The sequence below is a fragment of the Lactuca serriola genome, chromosome 4, assembly GCF_051521515.1.
Source record: "Lactuca serriola cultivar US96UC23 chromosome 4, Lser_US96UC23_V15, whole genome shotgun sequence".
Lineage (NCBI taxonomy): Eukaryota > Viridiplantae > Streptophyta > Magnoliopsida > Asterales > Asteraceae > Lactuca > Lactuca serriola.
In genome coordinates this window covers 5,978,084-6,002,700 of record NC_136411.1, presented here as the reverse complement: position 1 = coordinate 6,002,700, position 24,617 = coordinate 5,978,084, and the positions used below count along the sequence as shown (strand labels likewise).

Genomic DNA, 24,617 nt, shown 5'->3' with positions numbered 1-24,617 from the left:
TTGTAGCCACTGGATGGTTCGAAATGGGAGGTATGACCTGATCTGTCCACTTTTAATTAGTTATTTATGGGAACACGTAATATTATAACATGATATTTTAAAACCCCGAGTAAATTACACAGATGGTCCTCAAGGGTAGAGCTGTCAAATTGTGCGTATTGTGTTTTTGTCTGACACGACACGACACGACAATATTTTGTATAACACGAACATGATACGACACGATGTCGTGTTTTTTTCATTAACACGAAAACGAACCAATTAAAACACGACAACCACATGCTTAATCGTGTCGATTGATGAACACGAACACGACACGAAATCGCGTTTTTTAATCTTGACACGAAAACGACACGAACATGAATTCGAATTTTGATTTCGTCCCGATTTCGTTTCGTTTCGTGTATTTTTCTCGTGTCGTGTCATAAATTGACACCCCTACTCAAGGGTAACTAATGTGCTTGTTTTTATTTATTTTTTTATTTTTATTCGGATGGTATACTGACCTTTTTTTTTTTTGAAGTTTTTAATTTCAACTTTGATGTTAAATATTTTTGTTTTTCATATATAATATTTGATACAAAATATATAAAAAGATTGTATTTTAAATGTCTTTTCATTTTTATAAGTTTAATCAAGTAATACATAATGCAAGTAAAATACTTAAAATTAAAGTTGATGAATAAAGACTTTAAAAGATAAAAATGGACAATAATTATGGAAGGAAGGAGTATATCTTTTGTCTCACCCACCAACACACTCTATGACTCTCATGTTCAAATCAAGAATACCATAGCTACAATGAACCCTTCTTTCTCTCTCCGTTATCTCTCATCCTACCAATGGTACTTACACCACCACCTTTAGTAACCAATGTTCAGATCTGCGTCGCCACTCCCCGTTCAGATATGCAATCCTCTAAGCCACCACTTCTTGTCTGAATTTGATGACGTGAGTATGACAACGACATAAATGAGCACGATGGTGATGTAAAGAAGCGGTGTCACTGGCGACCAGTGGCGGACGCAGACTGTTTTAGTAGGGGTGCCCCTCGTACTTCAAGCGGGTGCACCTAATAGAAAAAACCAAAAAAAAAAAAAATTACACTGTGTGCCGGAAATTGAGCAGTGGCCCGGGACCCCAAAGGCCCTTAATAGGTCCACCACTGGCGACCACTACTTCCCCACTCTTTTCAGTTTGAACCCACTGAATACCTCCTCCTCTCACATTGAACAAAAATCGATTTAGTTTATCACTGATCTTGTCGGTCTCTATAATGGATTTTTGGGTTTCAAAGAACAATTTCCCATCATAGATTTTCTTCGTCTTAACAAGCTTCGATCTTTGTCTTCAAGACCGGGGTTCATATGTAGGATTCATCATCTATTGGGTTTCAAAAAATTCATTTTTTGTGGTTTCAGATGCAAAAAATAGAACACGATGATAGGATCTTCGTGAAGCGCTGAAGCCTTCACCGAAAGGTTGTTCTTCTGCTACTGACAAAAGGGAGGTTCACCTAAATTTGGGTATGTTGTAGGATCCATCATCATTTCATGTTTTATTTTGGTTTTGGATTTGAATTATAGGTTTGGCTTTAGATGTATTTTCATATTTATTGATGAATGTTAGGTAGCTTTTGTTGAGTTTTGGGTAATTTATGTGATATTGGATCTATGGCCAAAGACAATGATCGTAGTTGGTGCCAGAAAGGCAGAAACTGAATATGTTACTGGAGATGGTGACCGGAGGTGGTGGTAGGAATTGTAAAGGATTAATTAATGTGGGTTGGTTCATTTTCCAACAATATATTAATACATTACTTTATTTAATATAATTGGAATAATAAAAAAAAAGAATTAATAAAATAAAAAAAGTCATTAAGGGAAAAATAGTATTTTTAGGTTAGATAGGGACCAAACATGCAACAAAAAGATATAATATGGACCGTCCAAGTAAAAAAAAAGTGTTAGGGACCAAACTCACAGATTACCCCAAACCATTGGGACCATCCTTGTAATTTACTCTAAAAATTGGATTTAGTTGAACCGATCAAATGATCAGCTTCTGGTTTAACCTTTTTGGTTGTTGGTTCAATCGACAACATTTGGAAAGTGATTGTTTTTTAATAACTAGGTGAAATCCAACAATCTAAGTCTTATAAATTGGTTCAAACTGTTTTTTTACCGGTTCAACCCAATTTTTAAGGAAACCGTCTGGTTCAATCTGATATAGAGCTTAGCATAAACTAGTCGTTGTTAAATCGTTCTCGCACCCGGTTTACGGTCTGGTCGGTTCAACCGTCCTGTTCAAACCAGTTTTTAGAACGTTGCATGAAACATTATCACATTTTTACATAATACAATTTTAATTCGATTTAAAAAAATCCACTTGTTTGTTTATAAATGCTTAATTGTGACTATTATAGTCTGTTTAATTCAAAGTTGTAAAAAAACGTTTGTCGTTCCCTAGTCGGTGTGGACTGGGTTTAAGAGATTAATCGGTTAGTAGAGGATTAATCAGAGATTCTGAATTGCTAATTTATTGAATTTTTTAAAAATTAAATAAGTCTAATATCATAACAAAGTTCGTAAATACTACTAATAACATAACAAAATTTGTTAGCATAATACAACACTAATCGTTCCGTAAATAGTTTCTATTGAGATAAAATTTTCTTCAAAGTGTTAAAATTTTATCGTTTGCTGCTGTTTTGTTCATTGTCTAGACAGAGATTAATCGTTAAGTGCCTTCTAGTCGATCGACAGTGCCTAGGAATTAATCGGAAATTAATCGAGACTTAATCAAAATTTTTATAACACCAATTTAAATAGATAATATTTCTTTTTTCAAGTGAAATCCCTTGGTATATGAAAGATAGAAAAAATGGTTTTATTGTTGTGGCCTAAGGAGCCTTAGATTTTCAAAATTTATGTTAGAAAAAATGGTTTTATTGTTGTGGCCTAAGGAGCCTTAGATTTTCAAAATTTATGTTTTTATTATTCCCATCGACTCTTACTGTAGTTTTAAGATTATTATGGAGTTGGATAAAAAGACATTCTATTTTACAATATAGACATTCTAATTAATTTTTGAAATATTTTTATTGGTTGAAATTGCATTGTTTTCCGAAAAAACTGATTATAAATAGTTATTTATAGGTTGACTTTTTATAAAAATGTTAATAAGGTATCTGAGGGGTGTCTTATTTGCAACACCCATTATTATTCACAAAAAAGTTAGTAGGATTTGGATCTATAATCTTTAGGTCATGAGCATGATGAATTGACCAATTTCTTTTTTAGTAGCATGTCCGGCTTTTTATACTACCACGTTTGAAGCATATTTTTTAAGCAAAGATTGATAGATAGAGGGTTTAGAGTAAAATAGAAGTGTGTGGACTAAAAAAATAAGACTCTTTTTGTTTTAAGGTCGTTGGTATACTCTCAACGAAGGCCTCCGTTGTCTAAGTTGGCACCAATCACGAACACGAACACCACCCTTAGTGCCTGTTGTTAGCCGTGGTCATTGTGGGTTGTGGTGGCTACGACGATGAACAACGCCCAAACACGAGGCATTGGCTCTTCTTCTTCTCTCACACATTTCTCTCTTTTCTTTCTTTCTCTTTTCTCTCTTCTTTCACACAGTGGAGAGTATCCTAATGGTCGTGGTGGTTCGAGGAGGGCTAATGGTGGGTGACTTGGAAGCTCTCCACAACACTTGTAGTGGAGAGTATTGCAGATGGTCTAACAACTATCAATTCAAAAAACTAAAATTGCAACCATTATTCGTTTTTTGTTGTGTTTTAAATTTCGTGGCATATTTTTATGGGAAAACTACAATAAAGTCCCTACATATTGGCCTCATAATCGATTTAGCCCTTAATATTTTTTTATTCAATTAAGTCCCAAATACCGGTAATCGTATTCAATTTAACCCTTTGACCCGGTCAACAGGTCATCCAACTTTCAAAAATTACATTTTCGGCCCAGATTTCAAAATTTATTACAAATTTGGTCCAAATTTTACATTTTTGGCCCAAATTTTAAATTTTTTTTACAAATTTGGTCCAAAATTTACACTTTTTGCCCAAATTTTAGAATTTTATTATGAATTCATCCTAACTTTAGTCTTTTTTACAACTTTTTTTCTCAAAAGTTTGTTTCTAATATGTTTTTTCTTTAAAACTCATATTTATACAAAAAAAACATATTTTCGCATACAAATCTTATTTTTTATATATAAAAACTTTTTTTTTAAAAACTTTTTTGTATATGAAATATCTAATTATAAAAATAGTTTTGGATTATTTGTGTGATTTCTCTTAAAAAATCAATTAAGAAATTAAAAGTAACCATAAATTATACTATTAAATTATAGTTTGTCAAAAACTAGTTACACTAGTTACCCTAATACATACTATTAATATAGATATTTTAATATGTGTTCTATTTAGTGTGTATTCTTTTTTCTATGAGATTTTAATATAGTTGTTTCTATGTATTTTTCAATCTGTTGCATCTTCGTAAATTAAATCATACCTTCGATCACATATATATGACAAAAGGTATGTAAAGTTGTTCTAATCTCATATATGACAATCCATATTGATTTCAGTAGGAGTTGTAACTATCAACATTTGTAATACTTTTTTACATTTGTTAAATGCCATTTTCTGCCAAAAACCTCCTTATCGACAAATGACAATTGCTCCATTCTAGATAGTTATTTTTTGTTATTACAACAAACAAAATTGACACATGAATCCGATTTTACAAAGAAGTTTAAATAAAGAAATTCAAAGTGATGATGAACTATATGTATGAACATGTATTTAGCGAGAAACAAAAAATATGAAGTTTTCAATATGTAGCATCTTCTATTATTTAAACTTTTCCTATAAATGTGATTAAAGAACAAATAAATAATATTAAAATGAGTGTAACTAGTTTTTGACAAACTATAATTTAATAGTATAATTTAGGGTTACTTTTAATTTCTTAATTGATTTTTTAAGAGAAATCACACAAATAATGGAAACCTATTTTTATAATTAGATATTTCATATACAAAAAAGTTTTTTAAAAAAGTTTTTATATAGAAAAAATAAGATTTTTATGTGAAAATATGTTTTTTTTTTGTATAAATATGAGTTTTAAAGAAAAAACATATTAGAAACAAACTTTTGAGAAAAAAAGTTGTAAAGAAAACTAAAGTTAGGATGAATTCATAATAAAATCCTAAAATTTGGGCAAAAAGGATAAAATTTGGACCAAATTTGTAAAAAAAATTTAAAAATTGAGCCAAAAGTGTAAATTTTGGATCGAATTTGTAATAAACTTTGAAATCTGGGCCAAAAATGTAATTTTTGAAAGTTGGATGACCTGTTGACCGGGTCAAAGGGTTAAATTGAATACGATTACCGGTATTTGGGACTTAATTGAATAAAAGAAATATATAAGGACTAAATCGATTATGAGGCCAATATGTAGGGACTTTATTGCAGTTTTCCCTATTTTTATCGAAAAAACAATTATATTAAAATTTTTATATTTTGAACTTCCATGCACAGGCATCTATATCAACATATGTTGATGTCAAACTGCAAAGTTAGTTTATTATTATTATTATTATTATTATTATTATTATTATTGTTTTGTTGAAAAGCCATTTGCTTTGGGTTATGTGATTTAATCTCTGTTTTTTTTGGTTGAAAAATCAAAATGCAAAATTGGTTTTCTATAATTTATTTTAGGAGTGCAACTTTCATGTAAACATATGGACCATTTTTCTATAATATAGTCGGAAAAGTATTAATTTTTTACTAAAACTAAATCATAAAAACCAAAATGTAATGGTTTTCACAAAAAAAAAAAAGAGTTCAACTAAATTATAGAAACATAAGCCGAATCGTTTTCAAAAAAAGAAAATAAATTTTGCGGTTTGCATCAACATATCGATATAGATTTCATTTTATAGAGGACAAAAGATTATGAATTTTGATATATTAGTTTTTTTTTTCGATAAAATAAGTCCTAATTTAAAAAAAAATCGTGATGGAGGTTTTTGAAAATATAAAATGGATATTTTTAATGGATAATCGTCATCGATAGCTCCGACCAACATGTTATGAGCAACTGTAAGCGTGAAGCTTCATTGTTGTCTATTTGGGGTTCTCCAACGATGTTTCTATTTTCTAGCAATGGATGTCTAGGTGTATCCACATCTGGTTGCATTGGCCGAATAAGATAGTTGTAAAGATGAAAATGACTGAATTTTCACAGAAATTTTTTTAATGCTAAATAACGTACAAAACAATTAGTTTAATGTTGATTTGTGAACAACAACATGAGTTTAATGGTGCTTTTTGAACAAGTAAACCGGATAAGCCATTAATATCCGATCAAAATTGTATTTCTTAAACCGGCAACATACAAAAAAAGTGAGTAAGTTTTTCATGATTTAGCTTGTTTTGTAGAGTAGGGATGAGCGTGAGACGGAACTGGTACCGACCCGTATTGTTCCCAAATTCCTGAAAACCGAATTTTATCGAAAGTCAATCCCGAGTACCGAACCAAATTACCATAATCGATACTGGTACCGGGAATGGTACCGGTTTTCGGTACTAGTACCGGTACCGAATCCCGAATTTCATGTATTTGGAGTACCGAGTACCGTCCCATTATTTCAAATTTGGTACGGTTCGGTACCGGTTCCGGTACGGGATCGGGATTTGAGACAAATTGCTCTTCCCTACAATGTAGAGAAAAAAGAGAAACGTTGGTGTATTTAATGTCTTTTAACAAAGAAAAAGACTTGCTAAAAAAAGAGTTAGAGAATAAAAAAAATTTACAGTCTTTTAGAATGGCTAATACATACTTTTTAATAGGGGTGAGCACGGTGCGGTTTGGTGCGGTTTTCAAACCAAACCGAACCGCAAACCGCATGGTGCGGTTTTTGCATTCTTAAAACCGTTGGGTGCGGTTTTGCAATGGTTCGGTTTTTCGGTTTTTAAATGCGGTTTCAGTTTTTATCGGTGCGGTTTCGGTTTTTAAACCGTGTTACGAATTTGGTGCAGTTTTTTTTTTTTTTTTTTTTTTTTTTTAATTCTTTTTGGTACGGTTTTTTAAAACTGTAAGAACTGAAAACCATGTGCATATAAGCTTGTATTGTGCTGTTTTTTTTAATACATTCATTTTCAGCTTAAAACAAAATTACATAATCAAAAATTGTAAGTCGCTTAAAATACAACTTGTGACCACTTTCACAAACTAATTGATAATTGAAGGTTGGTTGATTTTGACTTAATTTGTTACAAGTTTATTACATGTAATCGATTAGTACGTTTGGCTAACAATAGAACATTTCTTTTGCACCCCATAGAGTCTTATACAAACACAAAATAAACATATAATAAATATTTTATCGTTTATAACTATTTTAAATAGAATGTATATAATATACATTGATTGATTTATTACTATACACGCTTGCGGTGCGGTTCGGTTTTGGTGGACCGGTTTTTAGGATAGAAACCGCACCGCACCGTTGACCTTCGGTTTTTGCAAAAATTAAATCCGCACCAATGGTTTTTGCATCGGTTTCGGTTTATTGCGGTTTTGTCGGTTTTTCATTAGTCGGTTCGGTTTTTGCTCACCCCTACTTTTTAAATTGACTCCTAAATTACAATGTTTGGTCACCACAGGATTTAAACCATCATTCGTTAAGGGAAAAACACATTTTTAAACTTTTTTTTTTTTTTTTTGGAAACAGCAAATATATTATGAAAGAATACACTAGCAAGATGCTAGTGTTCCTTCCAAGACATTTTTAAACATTTAATACCACGAGACAAATTCCCTTTGGTTACTTTAAAGAGTTTATAATTTTTCTTAAAAAAGATTGATCTGTTTCACCTTTCTTCGCTTCATTCGTTGTTATTTGTATTTTGTAACCACATGTATTGAAGATATAAAGGTTAAAACGTTGAATTTGTGACACATAAGAACAAAAAGCCAATTGGCAATTGAGACTTTTGACAGTTGACACTGCAAGTATTAGCCATGGGCCAACAATGCCTAATCGCCTATTGCCATTAAAGTCTGATAGGTGACAATCTTGACTTCACACTACAATTTAGACTTTACCTCATAAAATAGACATCATTCATTCATACATCCTCAAAAACCAAATTCTCTCATTCATTTTGTATTTCAAAAATGAAATCTTACATGATCAAAGCTTTTCTTCTTCTCGTCTTCATGTCAAAGATTAGCAACGGAAGTGTCATGTTCTCATCGTTGCCACCATCTCTTTCTGTTGTCGCCTCTCCTAACGAAGGTCAAGGTAAAACATGTTTACACTCATCATAAACTTAATTACATGTTTTGGCTCATATATATTTGATTATTCTAAGGTCTATATATAACTTAAAATAATCATGCAACTTGTAGTTCTACAAGCTGGAGAAGATAGTATAACAGTATCCTTTGGATTGAATAGTAGTATTGCAAACCAAACCGATGAATCATACAAGTTTGTGAAGGTGAAGCTTTGTTATGCACCAATTAGTCAAGTGGACAGAAAATGGAGGAAGACAGTAGATAATTTAAAGAAAGACAAAACATGTCAGTTTACTATATGGGAAAAGCAATATGATCATCAGCAAAATATGAGTCAACAATTTGAATGGAGGATTGAAAAAGATTTACCAACGGCTACATATTTTGTGAGAGCATATGTTTATGATTCTGGAGATGAAGAGATAGGTTATGGGCAAACTACAAATGATAAGAAGATCTCCAACTTATTTAAGATTCAAGGAATTAGTGGGCGTCATCCTTCTATCGATATTGCATCGATTTGCTTCTCTGTTTTTGCTATTCTATCATTAGTTGGGTTTTTTTTGCTAGAGAAAAGACAATCCAAAGCCAAAAAATGATTGAGGGTTTGCTTAAAAGTAATAGCTACTATGAGTTTATGAGCATTTCACATCTTGATCACTCAAATCCAAAGGAGTTTCTTTTGTAAGATTTTAAATTTGGTAAAGGAAAATTAATCAAATATCTTCGTGCTTGTTTAATGACATTCAGTGTATCCTACGTAAGTTGATAGGCTTTTGGTAAGCTTGAGATTGACTATGTAAACTCTAAAGTCAAAAGTCAGCTCTAGCATCCAAAATAATAAAAATCTTTTTAGGAATAGGGTTAATTTTGTAAAAAAAATTATATATTAGACATATTAAACCTAACTTTATTTTGTTTCTAAAAAGGACCATTAATTTTTTAGGGGTCACAAACCAGGTCATCGTGTCGTATTTTTGTCTGACACGACACGACACGACAAAGTTGTAAGTAACACGAACACAACATGAGACGATGTCGCGTTTTTTAACTAACAGGAAAACGAACCAATTAAAAAACGACAAACACGAAAGACAAATGCTAAATTGTGTCAATTTCGTTTCGAATTTTGAACACGAACACGACACAACACAACGTCGTGTTTTTTACACTTGACACGAACACAAATTCGAATTTCAGTTTCATCTCAATTTCGTTTCGTTTCGTATATTTTTTCGTGTCGTGTCATCAATTGTCACCCCTAATTTTTGGCAATTTCTATATGTACCTCCCCCCCCCCCCCACCCACCCACCCAAAAAAAAATGTTGTGCACCCCCCCCCCCCCCTTTATATGTGTGTAATAGTGGTTGACTGTTTGTGCACCCCTGATGTGACACTGTATGTAGGCCTGTTGAAAACACCCAATACCCGATTATCCGACCCGACCCGTTTTGAATTCGGGTAGATCGGGTCCGCGGGTCGGGTAAATTGGGTTTCGGGTTTGAAAATTTGGGTAACCGGGTAACCCGATATTTAAATAGGTCGGGTATTGGGTAGGTTTAAAAAAATTCGGGTATACCCGAATACCCGATTTAAAAAAAACGAATGAATACACTAGTTATAATAACTATTAAAGTTGTATCATTATTTTACATAATTATTGTTCCTTATAGTTTAAACCAAATGTTATATGACTTCGTTATTTGAACGGTATATAATAAATACAAAAGAAATTGTTAAAAATGGAATGAAGTTTTGCATTAATGTTACAACAAATATAATGAAAATGAATAAGATGTTAGATTCCCCTTTATTTTCTTTGTGCATTAAGGATCTCTCTCTCTCTCTCTCTCTCTCTCTCTCTTTTTTTTTTTTTGACTATGCATGTGTTTGTTTTTTTGTCATTTCTTCTGTCACAACTAGGAATTTTGGTGTCTTGTAACTACAACACTTATAACAATTATGAATCAATAACATGAAAGCATGCATGGTGCTCATTCTATAACAACAAAACTCCATCAAATACTACATTCTAGCCCTACAAATGGTCAACAAAGAATTGGAAACCTTTGAAATCCTAATATGAATTCATTTTGGACTAGGATTCCTTATTGGGCCTAATGGACTAATAAACTTCCAAATTATCCATCTTGAATCTAGAACTCTCTAATGGGCCCTAAATGGACCCATATACATGAAACATAATATTTTGGGCCTTAATGGGTCACAACCAAATTAATTTAGCCCTATTAGGTCATAAAAATTACACTTTGATTTATTTGGGCCCAAACATCATCTAAGTGAGTCATAATATGGGCTAAACACTCAAAAGCCCAAATTTTCTCTTTTCCCTCTCCAATCTCGGCCCAAGCCCACAAAGAAAAAGAGAGTTGACTTTGTGGTGCCAACTCATTTTTATTTAGTGGACTTCCATGCATACTCTCATACTTCCATGCACCTATCTCATCACTCACTCTCTCTTCTCTCCTCTCTTTCTTCCTCTCGGCCGAACCCAAACACACACACACTTTGCTCAAACTCTCTCAAAAGAAACTCTCTCCACTCCTCTCCAAAATTTCAAGATCTAGGAGGCTTTCAAGGAGATTTTTCCCACAAACACATCATCTAAGGTAAGTTGATGTTAAATCCATGATCTAGCTAATTCATTTCATCCAAAAATCTCTTATAAATCCATTCAATCTTGTGATCTTGCACCTTATAAGCATCTAATTTCGAGATCCTCCAAGAAGACTTGCTAGGATCGAAATTTCTTCTTCTATTCTTCTTCAAAACCGAAACTACAACTTGGGGTAAAATCTGTCAAGTCACAGTTTCTTGAGGGTCAAAAGAGTCAAAACAGTTTTTATAATCATTTTTCTGAATATTAGAATTTTCAAAGGACTTAAAATGCAAAAATTTAAGTTATTGGGCTAAATATGGGCTTTTCGGCCCAACAAGCCCAAAATTGCGAAAATTTAAGTTTTTAAGGGGCTGAATTGTAACATTCTGTAAAACAGGGGACGTGAAGTGAAATAAAACTATTTCTAAGGTCAAAAATGCTTTTAAACTCCAAAAAGGATAAAAAATGTAAACTTTTTGTATTTGGGGCCAAAACTGTAAAAATTGCGAAATTTGGGGTTCTAACCGAGAAACACCATTCTGGAAGGGCTAAAATTGTTTACTAAGTACATTTTGGCTTAAAAATGTCTTTTCAACAAGTTTATGATACAAAAGTGTCAAGAAAATATTTTAAAGGACTAAAAGTGAAATTCTTTTATATAAAGGACTAAAAATGTTATTTTATAAAAGAAAGGTAGTGAAAAGGTCAAAGTCAATACTTCTGAACAAATTAATTCAATAAGACCAAAATACAAGATGTCCGACAAGCGACAAAACGGAAAACAAATACAACCTCAATATCAAATATCGTTATAAACGAATTGATTCGGTCTCGAATCAATACAAAACAATAATCGTTAAATCAAAAACTCTCCAAATGAGTTATGTGACGACTAAAATAAATAAACCTACAAACTTTGGGCTTATGAGTTTCAAATCACACTTGTTGGGCCTTGCAAGCCCACCAACATGATCTTTGGGCCGAAAGGGATAACGCTTATATGTTATTGGGCCTTCAATGACCCAATATTTTATAAAAGGACTTTCAATAGCTTTATGTGCTAGTGGGCCAAAGTGTCCCGTTAGAAAAGCTAGTAAGGTCACAGTAATCAAATGCGAGTTGGACCACCGTGTCTTTCGCATCCACGACAGCCTAAGGTACTTACGATAGTAGTGGGACATAATGCCCCCTTCTCTTTCGTTCGCTAAGGCTTACGAGAAATTAAAGTAGACATAATTAGGACGATATACAATGTGGATTAAGCAATATTCATTCGTTAAGACAATACAAAAATCAGTAATCACGAATACATTTCAATATCGGAAAACATCGGGTTTTCCGGGGGAATTCAATACTACTCGTTCGAAATCTTATAACTATAATACAAAATACCCTTCTTATATATATATATATATATATATATATATATATATATATATATATATATATATATATATATATATATATATGTTTTTTTTAAAATCATTCATGCATCAACTTATGGATCTTCACACTTTGATAAACAAAAGTCTTTTTGGAAAATATCGGATTTTCTGGGTTTTTACAAAACTACACAAATCATTTTTATCCCAACATTGCTTATGAACTCACCAACATTTCATATGTTGACGTTTTTCCAAAATAACTTGTATTCTCAGGTATCAAGTAAGCGGAGGAGTAATATGAAGTAATGTTAGATGTTATGTTGTTAAGAACACTCAAACTATTTATGTTATGAATGTGTAATGTTAAAACAATGTACTTATTATAAACAATTCCAGTTGTAATATATTGATGCATGGTGACGTTTATGTTACGATTCATGTATATGCATTGTGATGATATTCAATTAAAATCACGCAAGCCCTCAGATGTTTCCGCCGTCTGGTTCGAGGGTGTGACAGGTTGGTATCAGAGCATTGTTTATAGTGAACTAGCATATTTAACCACACATTGATATGCAACTATAAACCAAAAAGGGACTAACCCAACTCTGAACAAAACAAAACAAATAAAAACACAACTATAAAACATCTTTGCTTGTGTGAATTAGGAAACAGAACATAAAACCGAACCAAACAAGATAATGGTAGCATCTCGGTTACGCCAGGACTGTTCATAGTTGTATCAAGGAGTGGATGTAGCCTGATCAACTGCATTCCTCCAAGGTACAACTATGACATGTCCCGAGGAAATCGTGATAGCTAGGGAACCTAAAAGCATACCCCTTATCACCAAAAAGAGAACATCAACTCGACCTATACGTCTTAGGAATGGTATTAGCATGTTTATACACCCTCGCGGACAGTATGGCTGGTTTCCATCACCCTGGAGATCCTTATTTCCCTAATCAGGGGAATAACGGATGGCTGGAAGAATCCGAGGAGGAACCTGAAGAGGACCCCAAGGAGGAGTCTGAAGAGGAACCCGAGGAAGACCCCGAGGAGGAATCCAACGGGGAACCTGAAGCAGAAGTCGAGGGTGGACCTGCCGAGCCAGTAGAGGAACAGGAGGAGGAGGAAGCCGAAGGAGGTCTCGAGGAGGAACCCAACGATAACGAAGAGGGTGATTCGGACGCGGAGTCCGAAGTCATCAACCCCCCTTATCCGATTAGGGTGCCTGCTTACCGGGTGGGCCCCATTGGTCCTACACCCCCCTGGGGTATTGATCTTTGGAGATGCAACAGGCAGCAGGGACAGCGACCCCCGTTCGGCATGTCACACGAATTCTTTGACCTAAGGGATGGAGGACCGGCCGATCGTGCTCTTCCAGTCATGGTGAGACGATTGCGGAACACTGGCGACTTAGCCCAGAGCACCGCCGATCAGATGCACCAGATGCGGACTAGGGTCGAGCGTGCGGAGCAGGAAACGCGAGAGGTTATCCGAGAGTTCCACATGAGACAGGCGAGGTGGGAGGCGGGACTCCGAGATGCGGAACGACAGGTGGCTCGCCTTCAGGGAGCGTCCACTTCCTCATCACCACTCCCTGGCACATCCCACCATGACTAGGACTATTTATACCCGTCTTTAGTACTATGTCACTAGGATCTATGCTATGTACCCCGACTCTATGTTTAAGTGATTACACTACTCATAGAGCCGTTATGCTGACAAATTTGCACCACTTATGTATTGCTCTTTCGAGGAAAATTTTCATGTATCGAAAAATGCGGATAATATTAATGAAAGGTTTTATGTGTTCCACTGTGATGTTGTAATCTGCTATGTGTTATATATCCATGATTGTATGCTAAATTGTGAAATTACTTAAGTTCGCGCCACACACCCAGTTTATAGGATCACAATCTCACAAAAGCACAGACACTCAACATCTTTCCATTCCATGACAGAAAGATGCTTCGACGACCAACTCACGGTAACCCTGGACCAAACCCTCCAGAGGTTGACTCAGCTGCATTCCAAGCAGTTGTGTCTACTGCGGTCACCGCAGCTATGTCACAAATTCACCAAGGGAACAATGGAGGAGTCAACGGACAAGGGGCCGGAAGTTCAAACAACAGGATAAATCAAGGACCGACCAAAACATGCTCCTACAAGGATTTCACCAATGCCAAGCCGCGAACCTTTAATGGCACGGGTGGTATCATAGCCCTGAAAAGGTGGATTGAGAAGGTGGAATCAGTGTTCGAAATATGTGAATGCCCCGAGGAATTAAAAGTGAAGTTTTCCGCGTGCACCTTTGTCGACCAGGCTCTCACCTAGTGGAATGGGCATATAGAGGCCATGACTCTCCCTGTAGCCAACTTGATGCCATGGACGGAGCTGAAGGAAATGTTGATGGCTGAGTACTGCCCTCGCGGCGAAATTCAGAAAATAGAGCAAGAGCTGTGGGATCTCACCGTCCGAAACTATGATATAGATGCATACATATCATTGTTTAGCGAGCTGGCATTATTGTGCCCTGGCATGATTACGTCTGAAGGAAAGAAAATCAAACGATTCATCTGGGGACTGACCTCCCCAATTCAAGGAAATGTGATCGCTGCAAAACCTGAAACCTTAGACAGCGCCAAGAGATTGGCCAAGAAGCTGTACGACCACAACAACAAAAAGGGCGAGAAGCCAACGAAAATCGAGGGCAAGAAAGAGAATGACAACAAGAAAGGGAAGAACAATAAGAGAAAAGGGCGACAAGGCTCGGAATCAGCAAAGAAGCAACAAACGGTGGCGGGCAATGCTGCAACCACTCAAGTACCCTTCACACCACATGCTCCAGCCTCAGCTAATCCAAGTGCTCCTAGGCAGTATTCTGGGAATCTCCCAAAGTGCAACAAGTGCAACTACCACCATAACGGTGAATGCAAGGAAATGCATTGCACCAACTGCAATTAGAAGGGTCACACTGCAAAGTATTGCATGACCTATCCTCCTCAGAATCAACCTGTAACATCCCAAAAATACAGGCCAAAAATTTCATTTTTAAATACGTCATTATAAAACCAACAATGTAATAAAACATTTGTAATATCATGTCATGTCAAAGCCAAAGTAGAAATAATCAAACATGTTATCATAAAACAATATCAGAGTGTAATCCCAAAGATCTCATGTGCGGAAAACCATAGTGTGATGCGCTGCGATTAAGCCGGCTCCGTTCCTTTAAACACGAAGTACCTGAAACCAAAACTGAAAACCGTAAGCACGAAGCTTAGTGAGTTCCCCCATCATACCACATACCACACAATCATATAACATACATATACTGTCAGGCATATCTGGGTGCCCAACCTACCCCTTCGGTCCTCTCGACCGGATATTGTCTAGCATATCTGGGTGCTAGCTTCCCCTTCGGTCCTCTCGACCAGATACTGCCTAGCATACCTGGGTGCTGGGCTCCCCTTCGGTCCTCTCGACCGGATACTGCCTAGCATATCTGGGTGCTGGCCTCCCCTTCAGTATCTTTCAACCGGTAACTGGGGACTATTTCACCCCCTAACACTACCACATAAAAGCATAACATAAACACATAAGTCATATACTGCCTAGCATATCTGGGTGTTGGCCTACCCTTTCGGTCCTGTCGACCGGTAAGTGGGGACTATTTCACCCCTACTACTACCACATAATATCATATCACATATATCATAATCTGTCTAGCATAGTTGGGTACTAATCTACCCCTTCGACCCTATCGACCGGTAACCGGGGACTATTTCACCCCCTACTACCACTATTACATAACATCATATCATGCTAGCACATAAACATAACATGTAGTAGCAAACATAGACAATTATCACAAAGACAATCACCTAACAACAACTCCAACTGGTGGGCCGGCATTGTGGCCGTAGACCCACCGCTACTGGAAGGTAACTCACCTCACACTGCTGAAGTCCCGAAGACACAATCCCACACTTGCTAAAGTCCCACAAACTCGACCCCAGCTGCTAGCTGACAGATTCACGAACTGTCAACACCAAAATAACACCCAATTAATAATTGGGTCCCAATACATAACCATAAACACTTACTTTGGATAATTACATTACCCCAAGCTTGTCTTATTCAAGCCCAAGGCCCAATCCATAGGCCCAAGGTCAGCTAGGAATCAAAGCCCAACACATGGCCCAATTTTCCAAATTGGGCCTAGGCCTATACATGGTCTCATTCTATGGCCCAACATACTCATTAAGGCCCAAACCTTGGCCCATCTATGGCCTAATTTTCCAAATTGGGCCCAAGCCCCTTACATGGGCCTTACCCTAGGCCCATTAAATTACTCTTGACCATTTACTTGATCTTGGACAGTCTATTTAATAACCCAAATCATCAAGGCCCAATAGAAAGGCCCAAAAATAAACCCAAGTGAAATTAGGGTTTCACATAAAATGATGATTAGGGTTAAGTTTCCTACTTAACCCATTAAGGACTTAATCCATTAAGTCTATTATCGCTAGATTAATCTTTACCAAAGTTTATTATTTAATATCTCAAGTTATTAAATAATTTCCTGTGTGTGTGACCCGAATAATTCTTTAAGTTAGGGTTTCATGGCATTAGGGTTTTCCAAACCCTAATTAGGGTCTCCAACCCAATACTAGCCCATTTATTAATTTGTTGGGCTTTTAGATCAATTAGGGCTTTATTGGGCCTATTAAGCCTGCTAAAATATTATTAAGCCCATTAAGGTTTCATTAGGATCCATTAAGGTTTTATTAAGCCCATTAAGTCTTATTAGGCCCATTAGGGCTTCCTTGGGTCCATTAGGGTTTCAAACCCACAAACGAATCAACACAATCGAGACAAGGCACACCGCCACCCGACACGACGGCCGGTGGCGGCGGGAGGCGGCAGCCACCACCTCACGGTGGTGGTTTCGAATTTCTTTCCATTATTCAGTTTGTTACAATTTACAACACCAAATACCAAATAAACACACACACACACAAACACGGTGGTGTATGGTGGCAGCAACCACCTCACGGTGGTTGTGGTGGCCTTGTCTCAATTTTCCGGCCAATGAAATTGCATAGAACACACACACACACACCTAAACACATGGCAGCACACGCACACAACCACCTTCCACGACGGCTGGTGGCGGCCATGGAAGTTTTTCGCTGTTGTCGGCCATCAAACACCCCACTGTATGCACAATAATGCAAAAACGCACCCCCCCTTCGTCTTTTGCTCGTAAAAGAAATCCACACCCACCTGAACTCATGAAAAGTTGAAGCAATGATTCATGGTGGCTCGACTGGTCTCGGTGGTTTTGGCTAGAGCGAGTCACCGGCGAGACATCGACCAAGAGCAATGGTGGCGCAACAACGGAAAGAAACAGAGACAGAGGAGATTGGTGACCCAAATAGCAAACCGCAGCAGCACAATCCTTGATCTCCCGACCAATCCGCATCGACTCGTGGCTCCTTTGTCTTCTACGGCGGTGGTGGTGATCGAACTCGAACTCACAGCGGCGGTAGCTCCGGTTTGCGAAGTAGCGAGTGGGCGAAGCCTCAACTGACAGTGACAGAAGAAGGAGAATAGGGGAAAAAGGACGGCCATCTGGTGGCCGTTGGCTGATCGGGAACATGGTGGTGGCGGCGGCCCCGGTGAGGGCGCATAAGGGGGGTGACGACTGCTACATACGGGAGGGTTTAGGGTTTTAGTAGCGATGCTTTAAACGGGAATGAAGGAGTCGTCGGGTTTAAATCCCGCTCCGCTCAAAACTTTGCTCATTAAACAAGTTTAGTCTCTCCACATAGGATCCTTTTCCAATCAAATCCTATATTTACCCATTAAACCCCAACATTAAAAATCCATTACAACTTAGGTACGAAATGTACCCAACGGCCCCCCTATCCCCATAATCTCTTCAATTGAAGTCCCATAAATTTCTAATAATTACCACGGAGCCCCTGACTTCATAAATATGTACAAATTAAGTCCGGGTTTACACTTTTAACCCCCAATCTATAAAAGTGTGACAAATAGCTCCTCGAGATCAACACCTTGCTAAATAATTGTCGATTTTAGGGCTACTATCCGATCATTTATTTATTTATTTAACTAATAAATAAACGGGTGTTACACAACCGCAAGGAAACAACAACAACAACAACAACCGCAACAACAACAACAACAACAACAACAACAACACTAACAACAGTAGCAATAACGCGAGGTCAAGCTCCACATGCTACATATGTGGAAAGACAGGGCATATCCGTCGGAATTGCCCTAATGCCAACAACTTTGTGAACGCAGGAACAGGACGGGTGCTAGCTATGGGTCAGGGAGAAGCAGTTCAGGATCCCAATGTTGTTACTGGTACGTTTCCCCTAAACCACACCTATGCATGCATGCTATTTGATACCGGGGCAGAACGGAGTTTTGTGAGTAATAAATTCAAACACCTGTTAAATCAACAACCCCAGAAGCTTAATGAAACCTTTACGGTGGAAATGGCTAATGGGAAGACAGAATCCACTGGGAAAATCTATATCGGATGTACCCTAACCTTAAATTACCATGTCTTTCAAGTAAACTTAATGCCTGTTTCCATTAGGAGTTTTGATGTGATTATCAGCATGGATTGGTTAAGACCCCATCATGCTGAAATTATGTGTCACGAGAAGGCCGTTCGCCATCATCTCCCAAATCATGAAACCCTATTTGTTTACGGGGACAAACCCAGCATGAACCTTCGTCTTATCTTGTGCATTAAAGCGCAGAAGCACCTACGAAAGAAGGACTTGACGTTCCTGGCTCACATAGTAGACAAATCCAAGAAAGAGGTCAAAATTCAAGACATTCTAGTAGCTCGTGAATTCCTAGATGTCTTTCCTGATGATCTTCCCGGGATACCCCCAGAAAGACAAGTCGAGTTTCGAATTGACCTTGTACCAGGAGCTACCCCCATCGCCAAATCGCCCTACAGATTGGCTCCTGCGGAGATGCAAGAGTTGTCCAGCCAACTCAGTGAGCTTTTGGATAAAGGATTCATCCGACCCAGTTTCTCACCTTGGGGAGCTCTAGTTCTCTTTGTCAAGAAGAAAGATGGTACATTCAGGATGTGTATCGACTACAGAGAACTTAACAAGCTCACTATTAAAAACCGATATCCACTTCCACGAATCGATGACCTATTCGACCAGCTCCAAGGAGCTAGTCACTTCTCAAAGATAGATCTGCAATCCGGATACCACCAACTCAAGTTCCGGGAGGAGGATATTCCAAAAACCGCCTTCCGAACTCGATACGGACATTATGAATTTGTCGTAATGCCCTTCGGTCTAACGAATGCTCCTGCCGCATTCATGGACCTAATGAATCGAATCTGTTGACCTTTTCTTGATAATTTCGTAATCGTTTTCATCGATGATATCCTAGTATATTCCCGAAGCGAAGGAGAACACGACCAACATCTTCGATAAATCCTGGAAACCCTGCGAACCGAAAAGTTGTACGCAAAACTCTCCAAGTGCGAGTTTTGGCTCCGAAGTGTGAACTTTTTGGGTCATGTTGTTAGTCAGGAAGGAATACATGTGGATCCTTCTAAGGTCAAATCCATCGAAGGATGGGCAATCCCAACAACACCCATAGAAATTCGCTAATTTCTGGGTCTCGTAGGCTATTACAGGAGATTCATCTAGAACTTCTCTAAGACCGCCAAGCCACTTACCTCGCTTACACAAAAAGGTGTACTCTTCGTATGGATGCACAAGCAGGAAGTCGCATTTCGATCTCTGAAGCAAGCACTCTACAGTGCGCCGGTGCTATCACTACCCGAAGGAACAGAAGACTTTATAGTCTACTGCGATGCGTCAAATCAGGGTTTAGGTTGTGTACTCATGCAGCATGGAAAGGTGATAGCTTACGCGTCCCGACAGCTAAAGATACATGAAGTGAATTATACGACCCACTAGGGGTGAGCAAAAACCGCACCGCAACTAAAAATAACCGCAAAAACCGCATAAACCACAACCGAAAAACCGCAACCGCAATAAAAACCGATGGTGAGGTTATCTGTTTTTCAAAAACCGCAAATTTGCGGTGCGGTGCGGTTATTAATTTCCAAAAACCGCAAAAAAACCGCACCGCACCGCACCGCATATATTATATACAGTTTTTTATCAATAATTAGTTTATTAAATATTAAAAATAAGACAAATTTCATGAATGAAAAACGGATAAAATACTAGAAGACAAAAGTGTTGGTTTTTTCTTATGTTTAACTTTGAAAAAAGGATGAAATTAGACAATTTTATGATATTTATTGTTAATTACTATTGATTTAACGTTTTTAAGATATTAGTTGTTTGTGGTTTAAATTAAATAGTTAATTGTCTTATATGGTTTTTATTATTATTACAAGTAATATGTTTGAACTCTTAAAACTATTTGAGCTCTAAACTGTGGTTAAAAACCACACAAAATAACCGCATCAAATCCATGCGGTTAATAACCGCAACATAGAAAAAATAAACCGCACCGCAAAAATAACCGCTTAACCGTACCGCAAAAATAACCGCACCATGCGGTTTTGAAAATGGATTAACCGCATTTGCGGTTAGTGGTGAGGTTTTGGCTAATAACCGCACCGAACCGCACCGCGCTCACCCCTACGACCCACGGTCTGGAACTGGGAGTAGTGGTCTTCGCCATGAAGATCTGGAGACACTACCTATACGGTACCAAGTGCACTATCTTCACTGACCACAAGAGTCTTCAGCACATCTTGAATCAAAAGGAGCTAAACATGAGGCAACGAAGATGGGTCGAACTGCTGAACGACTACGAGTGCGACATCAAGTACCATCCAGGCAAGGCTAACATGGTAGCCGATGCCTTGAGTCGGAAAGAATACTCAAGTCGTCGTGTGAAAACTCTCTCAATAACCATCCAATCCCACCTGACCTCGCAAATCAGAACGGCTCAGTCAGATGCCATGAAGGTAGAAAACAAAACAAGTGAAGCGCTGCGTGGAATGGATAAGAACTTGGAGGTGAAGGAAGATGGAGCGTACTACTTCATGAACCACATATGGGTCCCTAAACTTGGGGGATTCAGAGAGGTAGTCATGAACGAGGCTCACAAGACGAGATACTCCATCCATTCGGGTTCAAACAAGATGTACTTGGATGTTAAGCAACATTATTGGTGGCCAAATATGAAGGCAGAGATTGCCACTTACGTGAGCAAGTGCCTCACTTGTGCTAAAGTAAAGGTTGAATATCAGAAGCCCTCCGGATTACTACAGCAGCCAGTAATTCCAGAGTGGAAATGGGAAAGGATTACCATGGATTTCGTGACCAAACTACCCAAGTCGCCGGACGGTTTGGACACGATCTGGGTAATAGTTGATAGACTAACGAAATCCACCCATTTCCTACCTATAAAAGAATCATACAAGATGGAGCGCCTGACAAGAATCTACATCAAGGAAATCGTGAGACTCCACGGAGTACCAGTATCAATTATCTTAGATAGAGATAGTAGATTTACTTCACGCTTTTGGAAATCGCTTCAGAAAGCTATGGGAACACAACTCGACATGAGCACTGCCTACCACCCGCAAACGGATGGTCAAAGCAATCAAACCATTCAAACACTGGAAGATATGCTCCGAGCGTGTGTAATATACTTTGGAAGATCATGGGATACCCACTTGCCTTTGATCGAGTTCTCGTATAACAACAGTTATCACTCGAGTATCAAAGTTGCTCCTTTCGAAGCATTATACGGGCGTAAATGTAGATCACCGTTGTGTTGGGCTGAGGTAGGCGTCATGTAACATCCGGAATATCAGGTATTATATTTATTCGATTGAATTTCAAGTTTTATGGAAGAACTCGGCAAGTTGATGCGTAGACTTGCCGAGTAGAGACGTGAATCATTATCCGGGTGGACGGCTAGACTCGACGAGTCGCCCCAAGGACTCAGCGAGTCCACGCTGTTTAATGAAACCCTAATTTCTCGGGTTTGGGGCCTATTTAAGGGGCCTTATGGCCGTCATTTGCGGCTACCAGACCCCAGAGAGAAACCCTAAGTGAGCTAGAGTGTTTGTGAGAGGAAAGAAGTCATTTATTGATCATTGTTAGTGTTTTTGCAAATAGAAGAGGAACAAGACAAGAGGAGGCTGAAGAGGGTGCTAATCCAGTGATTCTAGGGCTCAGAGACTTCATTTTGAGGTATTCATTCGACCCTTTTTCAGTTTATGGTGTAATTCTTAGAGTTAGGGCTTTTTAGCCCCTTTAGAGGATGGTTATATGGAGTAATTGGTCCCCTCTCGTGTTGGTGCTGTAGATCTTGACCCAAAGAGGTCCAGAGACCCTTTTCCCTTGAGTTTTATGAGTGTTAATAGGGGTTATGAGCTTAGGATGTCATTTTAGAGGTCATATCTTCAAATAAGGCCTTTGAGCCTTTGCATGAGCACCAAGATGTTAGCTTTACGTTATTATAATGCTTTGGGAAGCTGGATCTACGGTTTAGAGGAGCGGATCTGGCCTCAAGAGGTCAGTTCAGCTTGAGCATGGCATGAACTCGCCGAGTCCAATAGCCGACTCGACGAGTAGGACGAGGGTTTTCCCGATAATCACACAGTTGGTGACTCATTGAGTTGGGGAAGTGACTCGGTAAGTCAGAGGGAATGTAGAGGATAGAGTGCACGATGGTACTCACCGAGTCAGGAGCCGGACTCAGCGAGTTGGGTCGGGACATTTCATAGATTGTGATCAGTGATGATTTGCAGAGTTGAGGATTGACTCAGTAAGTCGAATTAGGACTAGGAGAGTGAAGAAAACGTGTGGACTCGCCGAGTCACAGTTGTGCACTCGACGAGTTTGGTCAAGGTTGACCATTGACTTCGTTGACTTTTAGGGTTAGTCAATGTTTGGACCTTAGAGTCATCGGAAGGGTAGGATGGTCTTTTACCCTTCCTAGAGGATGTATATATATATAGAGAGAGAGAGATTAGCCTAGCCCTGAGGGTTGTATTAATTAGAGTATTTATTTCATGTGATTAGGCAGGGTCTAGACCAGAGTTTACCGAGTCAGAGATTTACTGAGATATCCGAGGTGAGTCTTCTCACTATACTTTACCTTGAGTAGGTAATCAGAGTTATGTGATACAGTGTCTGTATGTTATACATGTGTTATGTGTTGCACTACATTATTCTATGTGATTTATGTTGTGCATGTTTACAGAGTTAGAACCTGAAGGTTCACAGAGATAGAACCTGATGGTTCATAGATTTTGGGTGCACGGACCCACAGAGTTATAGCCTCGAGTGGCTAATATGTGTTATATATGGTATTTTGGGGAACTCACTAAGCTTTGTGCTTACAGTGTTTCGTGTTATGTGTTTCAGGTACTAGTGAGGATCGCGGGAAGGCGCCGATTTGATCAGTACACACACAGGATTTTTATGTTATGAGATCTTGGGATTGATATATGTTATGAATTGAGTTTTAAAAAATGATGTTTTTATGAATAATGAATGATTTATGTTTTTATAAAATGTGAAAAATTGTTTTGAAATTTACGGTGTTACACGTCACCCAGCTAGCAAGGGAACTGGCATCAGACAAGGCCTTAACGGGACCAGAAATCATACGCGAGATGACCGAGAAGATAATTCAGGTCAAAGCACGACTTCAATCATCCCGAGACAGACAAAAGAGCTACGCCGATAAACGACGAAAGCCCTTGGAATTCGAAGTCGGAGATAAGGTGTTACTAAAAGTCTCTCCTTGGAAAGGAGTGATTCGTTTTGGGAAGCAGGGCAAACTAAACCCTCGATACATTGGACCCTTCGAGATTCTTGCCCGAATCGGTCCAGTGGCTTATAGATTGCAACTACCCGCCGAGCTCAGCAGTGTACACCCTGTGTTCCATGTCTCCAACTTGAAGAAGTGCTTATCTACGAGACTCTCGTCATTCCATTAGAGGAAATCGAAATCAATGAGAACCTTCTGTTCATCGAAGAGCGGGTTGAAATCATGGACCGATAGGTAACGCATACCAAACAGAGCCGCATTCCAATAGTGAAAGTTCGGTGGAACGCGAGACGCGGGCCAAAATTCACATGGGAACGCGAAGATCAAATGAAGCAGAAGTACCCTCATCTATTCTCGCATTCTCAAATCTAGCTTTCAAAAGAATTTCGGGATGAAATTCCCTCTAACGGGGG

The 24,617-nt window shown here is 38.1% G+C and overlaps 1 protein-coding gene across 1 annotated transcript; it reads left to right on the top strand.

The window, feature by feature from the left end:
* The first annotated feature begins 8,152 nt into the window (after positions 1-8,152).
* On the top strand, positions 8,153-9,082 carry LOC145100964 (high-affinity nitrate transporter 3.1-like). The gene is made up of 2 exons (XM_079038111.1): positions 8,153-8,343; positions 8,451-9,082. Exons 1-2 carry the CDS (start codon positions 8,217-8,219, stop codon positions 8,936-8,938), a joined length of 615 nt encoding a protein of 204 aa, XP_078894237.1. The 5' UTR covers positions 8,153-8,216; the 3' UTR covers positions 8,939-9,082.
* The last annotated feature ends 15,535 nt before the right edge of the window (positions 9,083-24,617 follow it).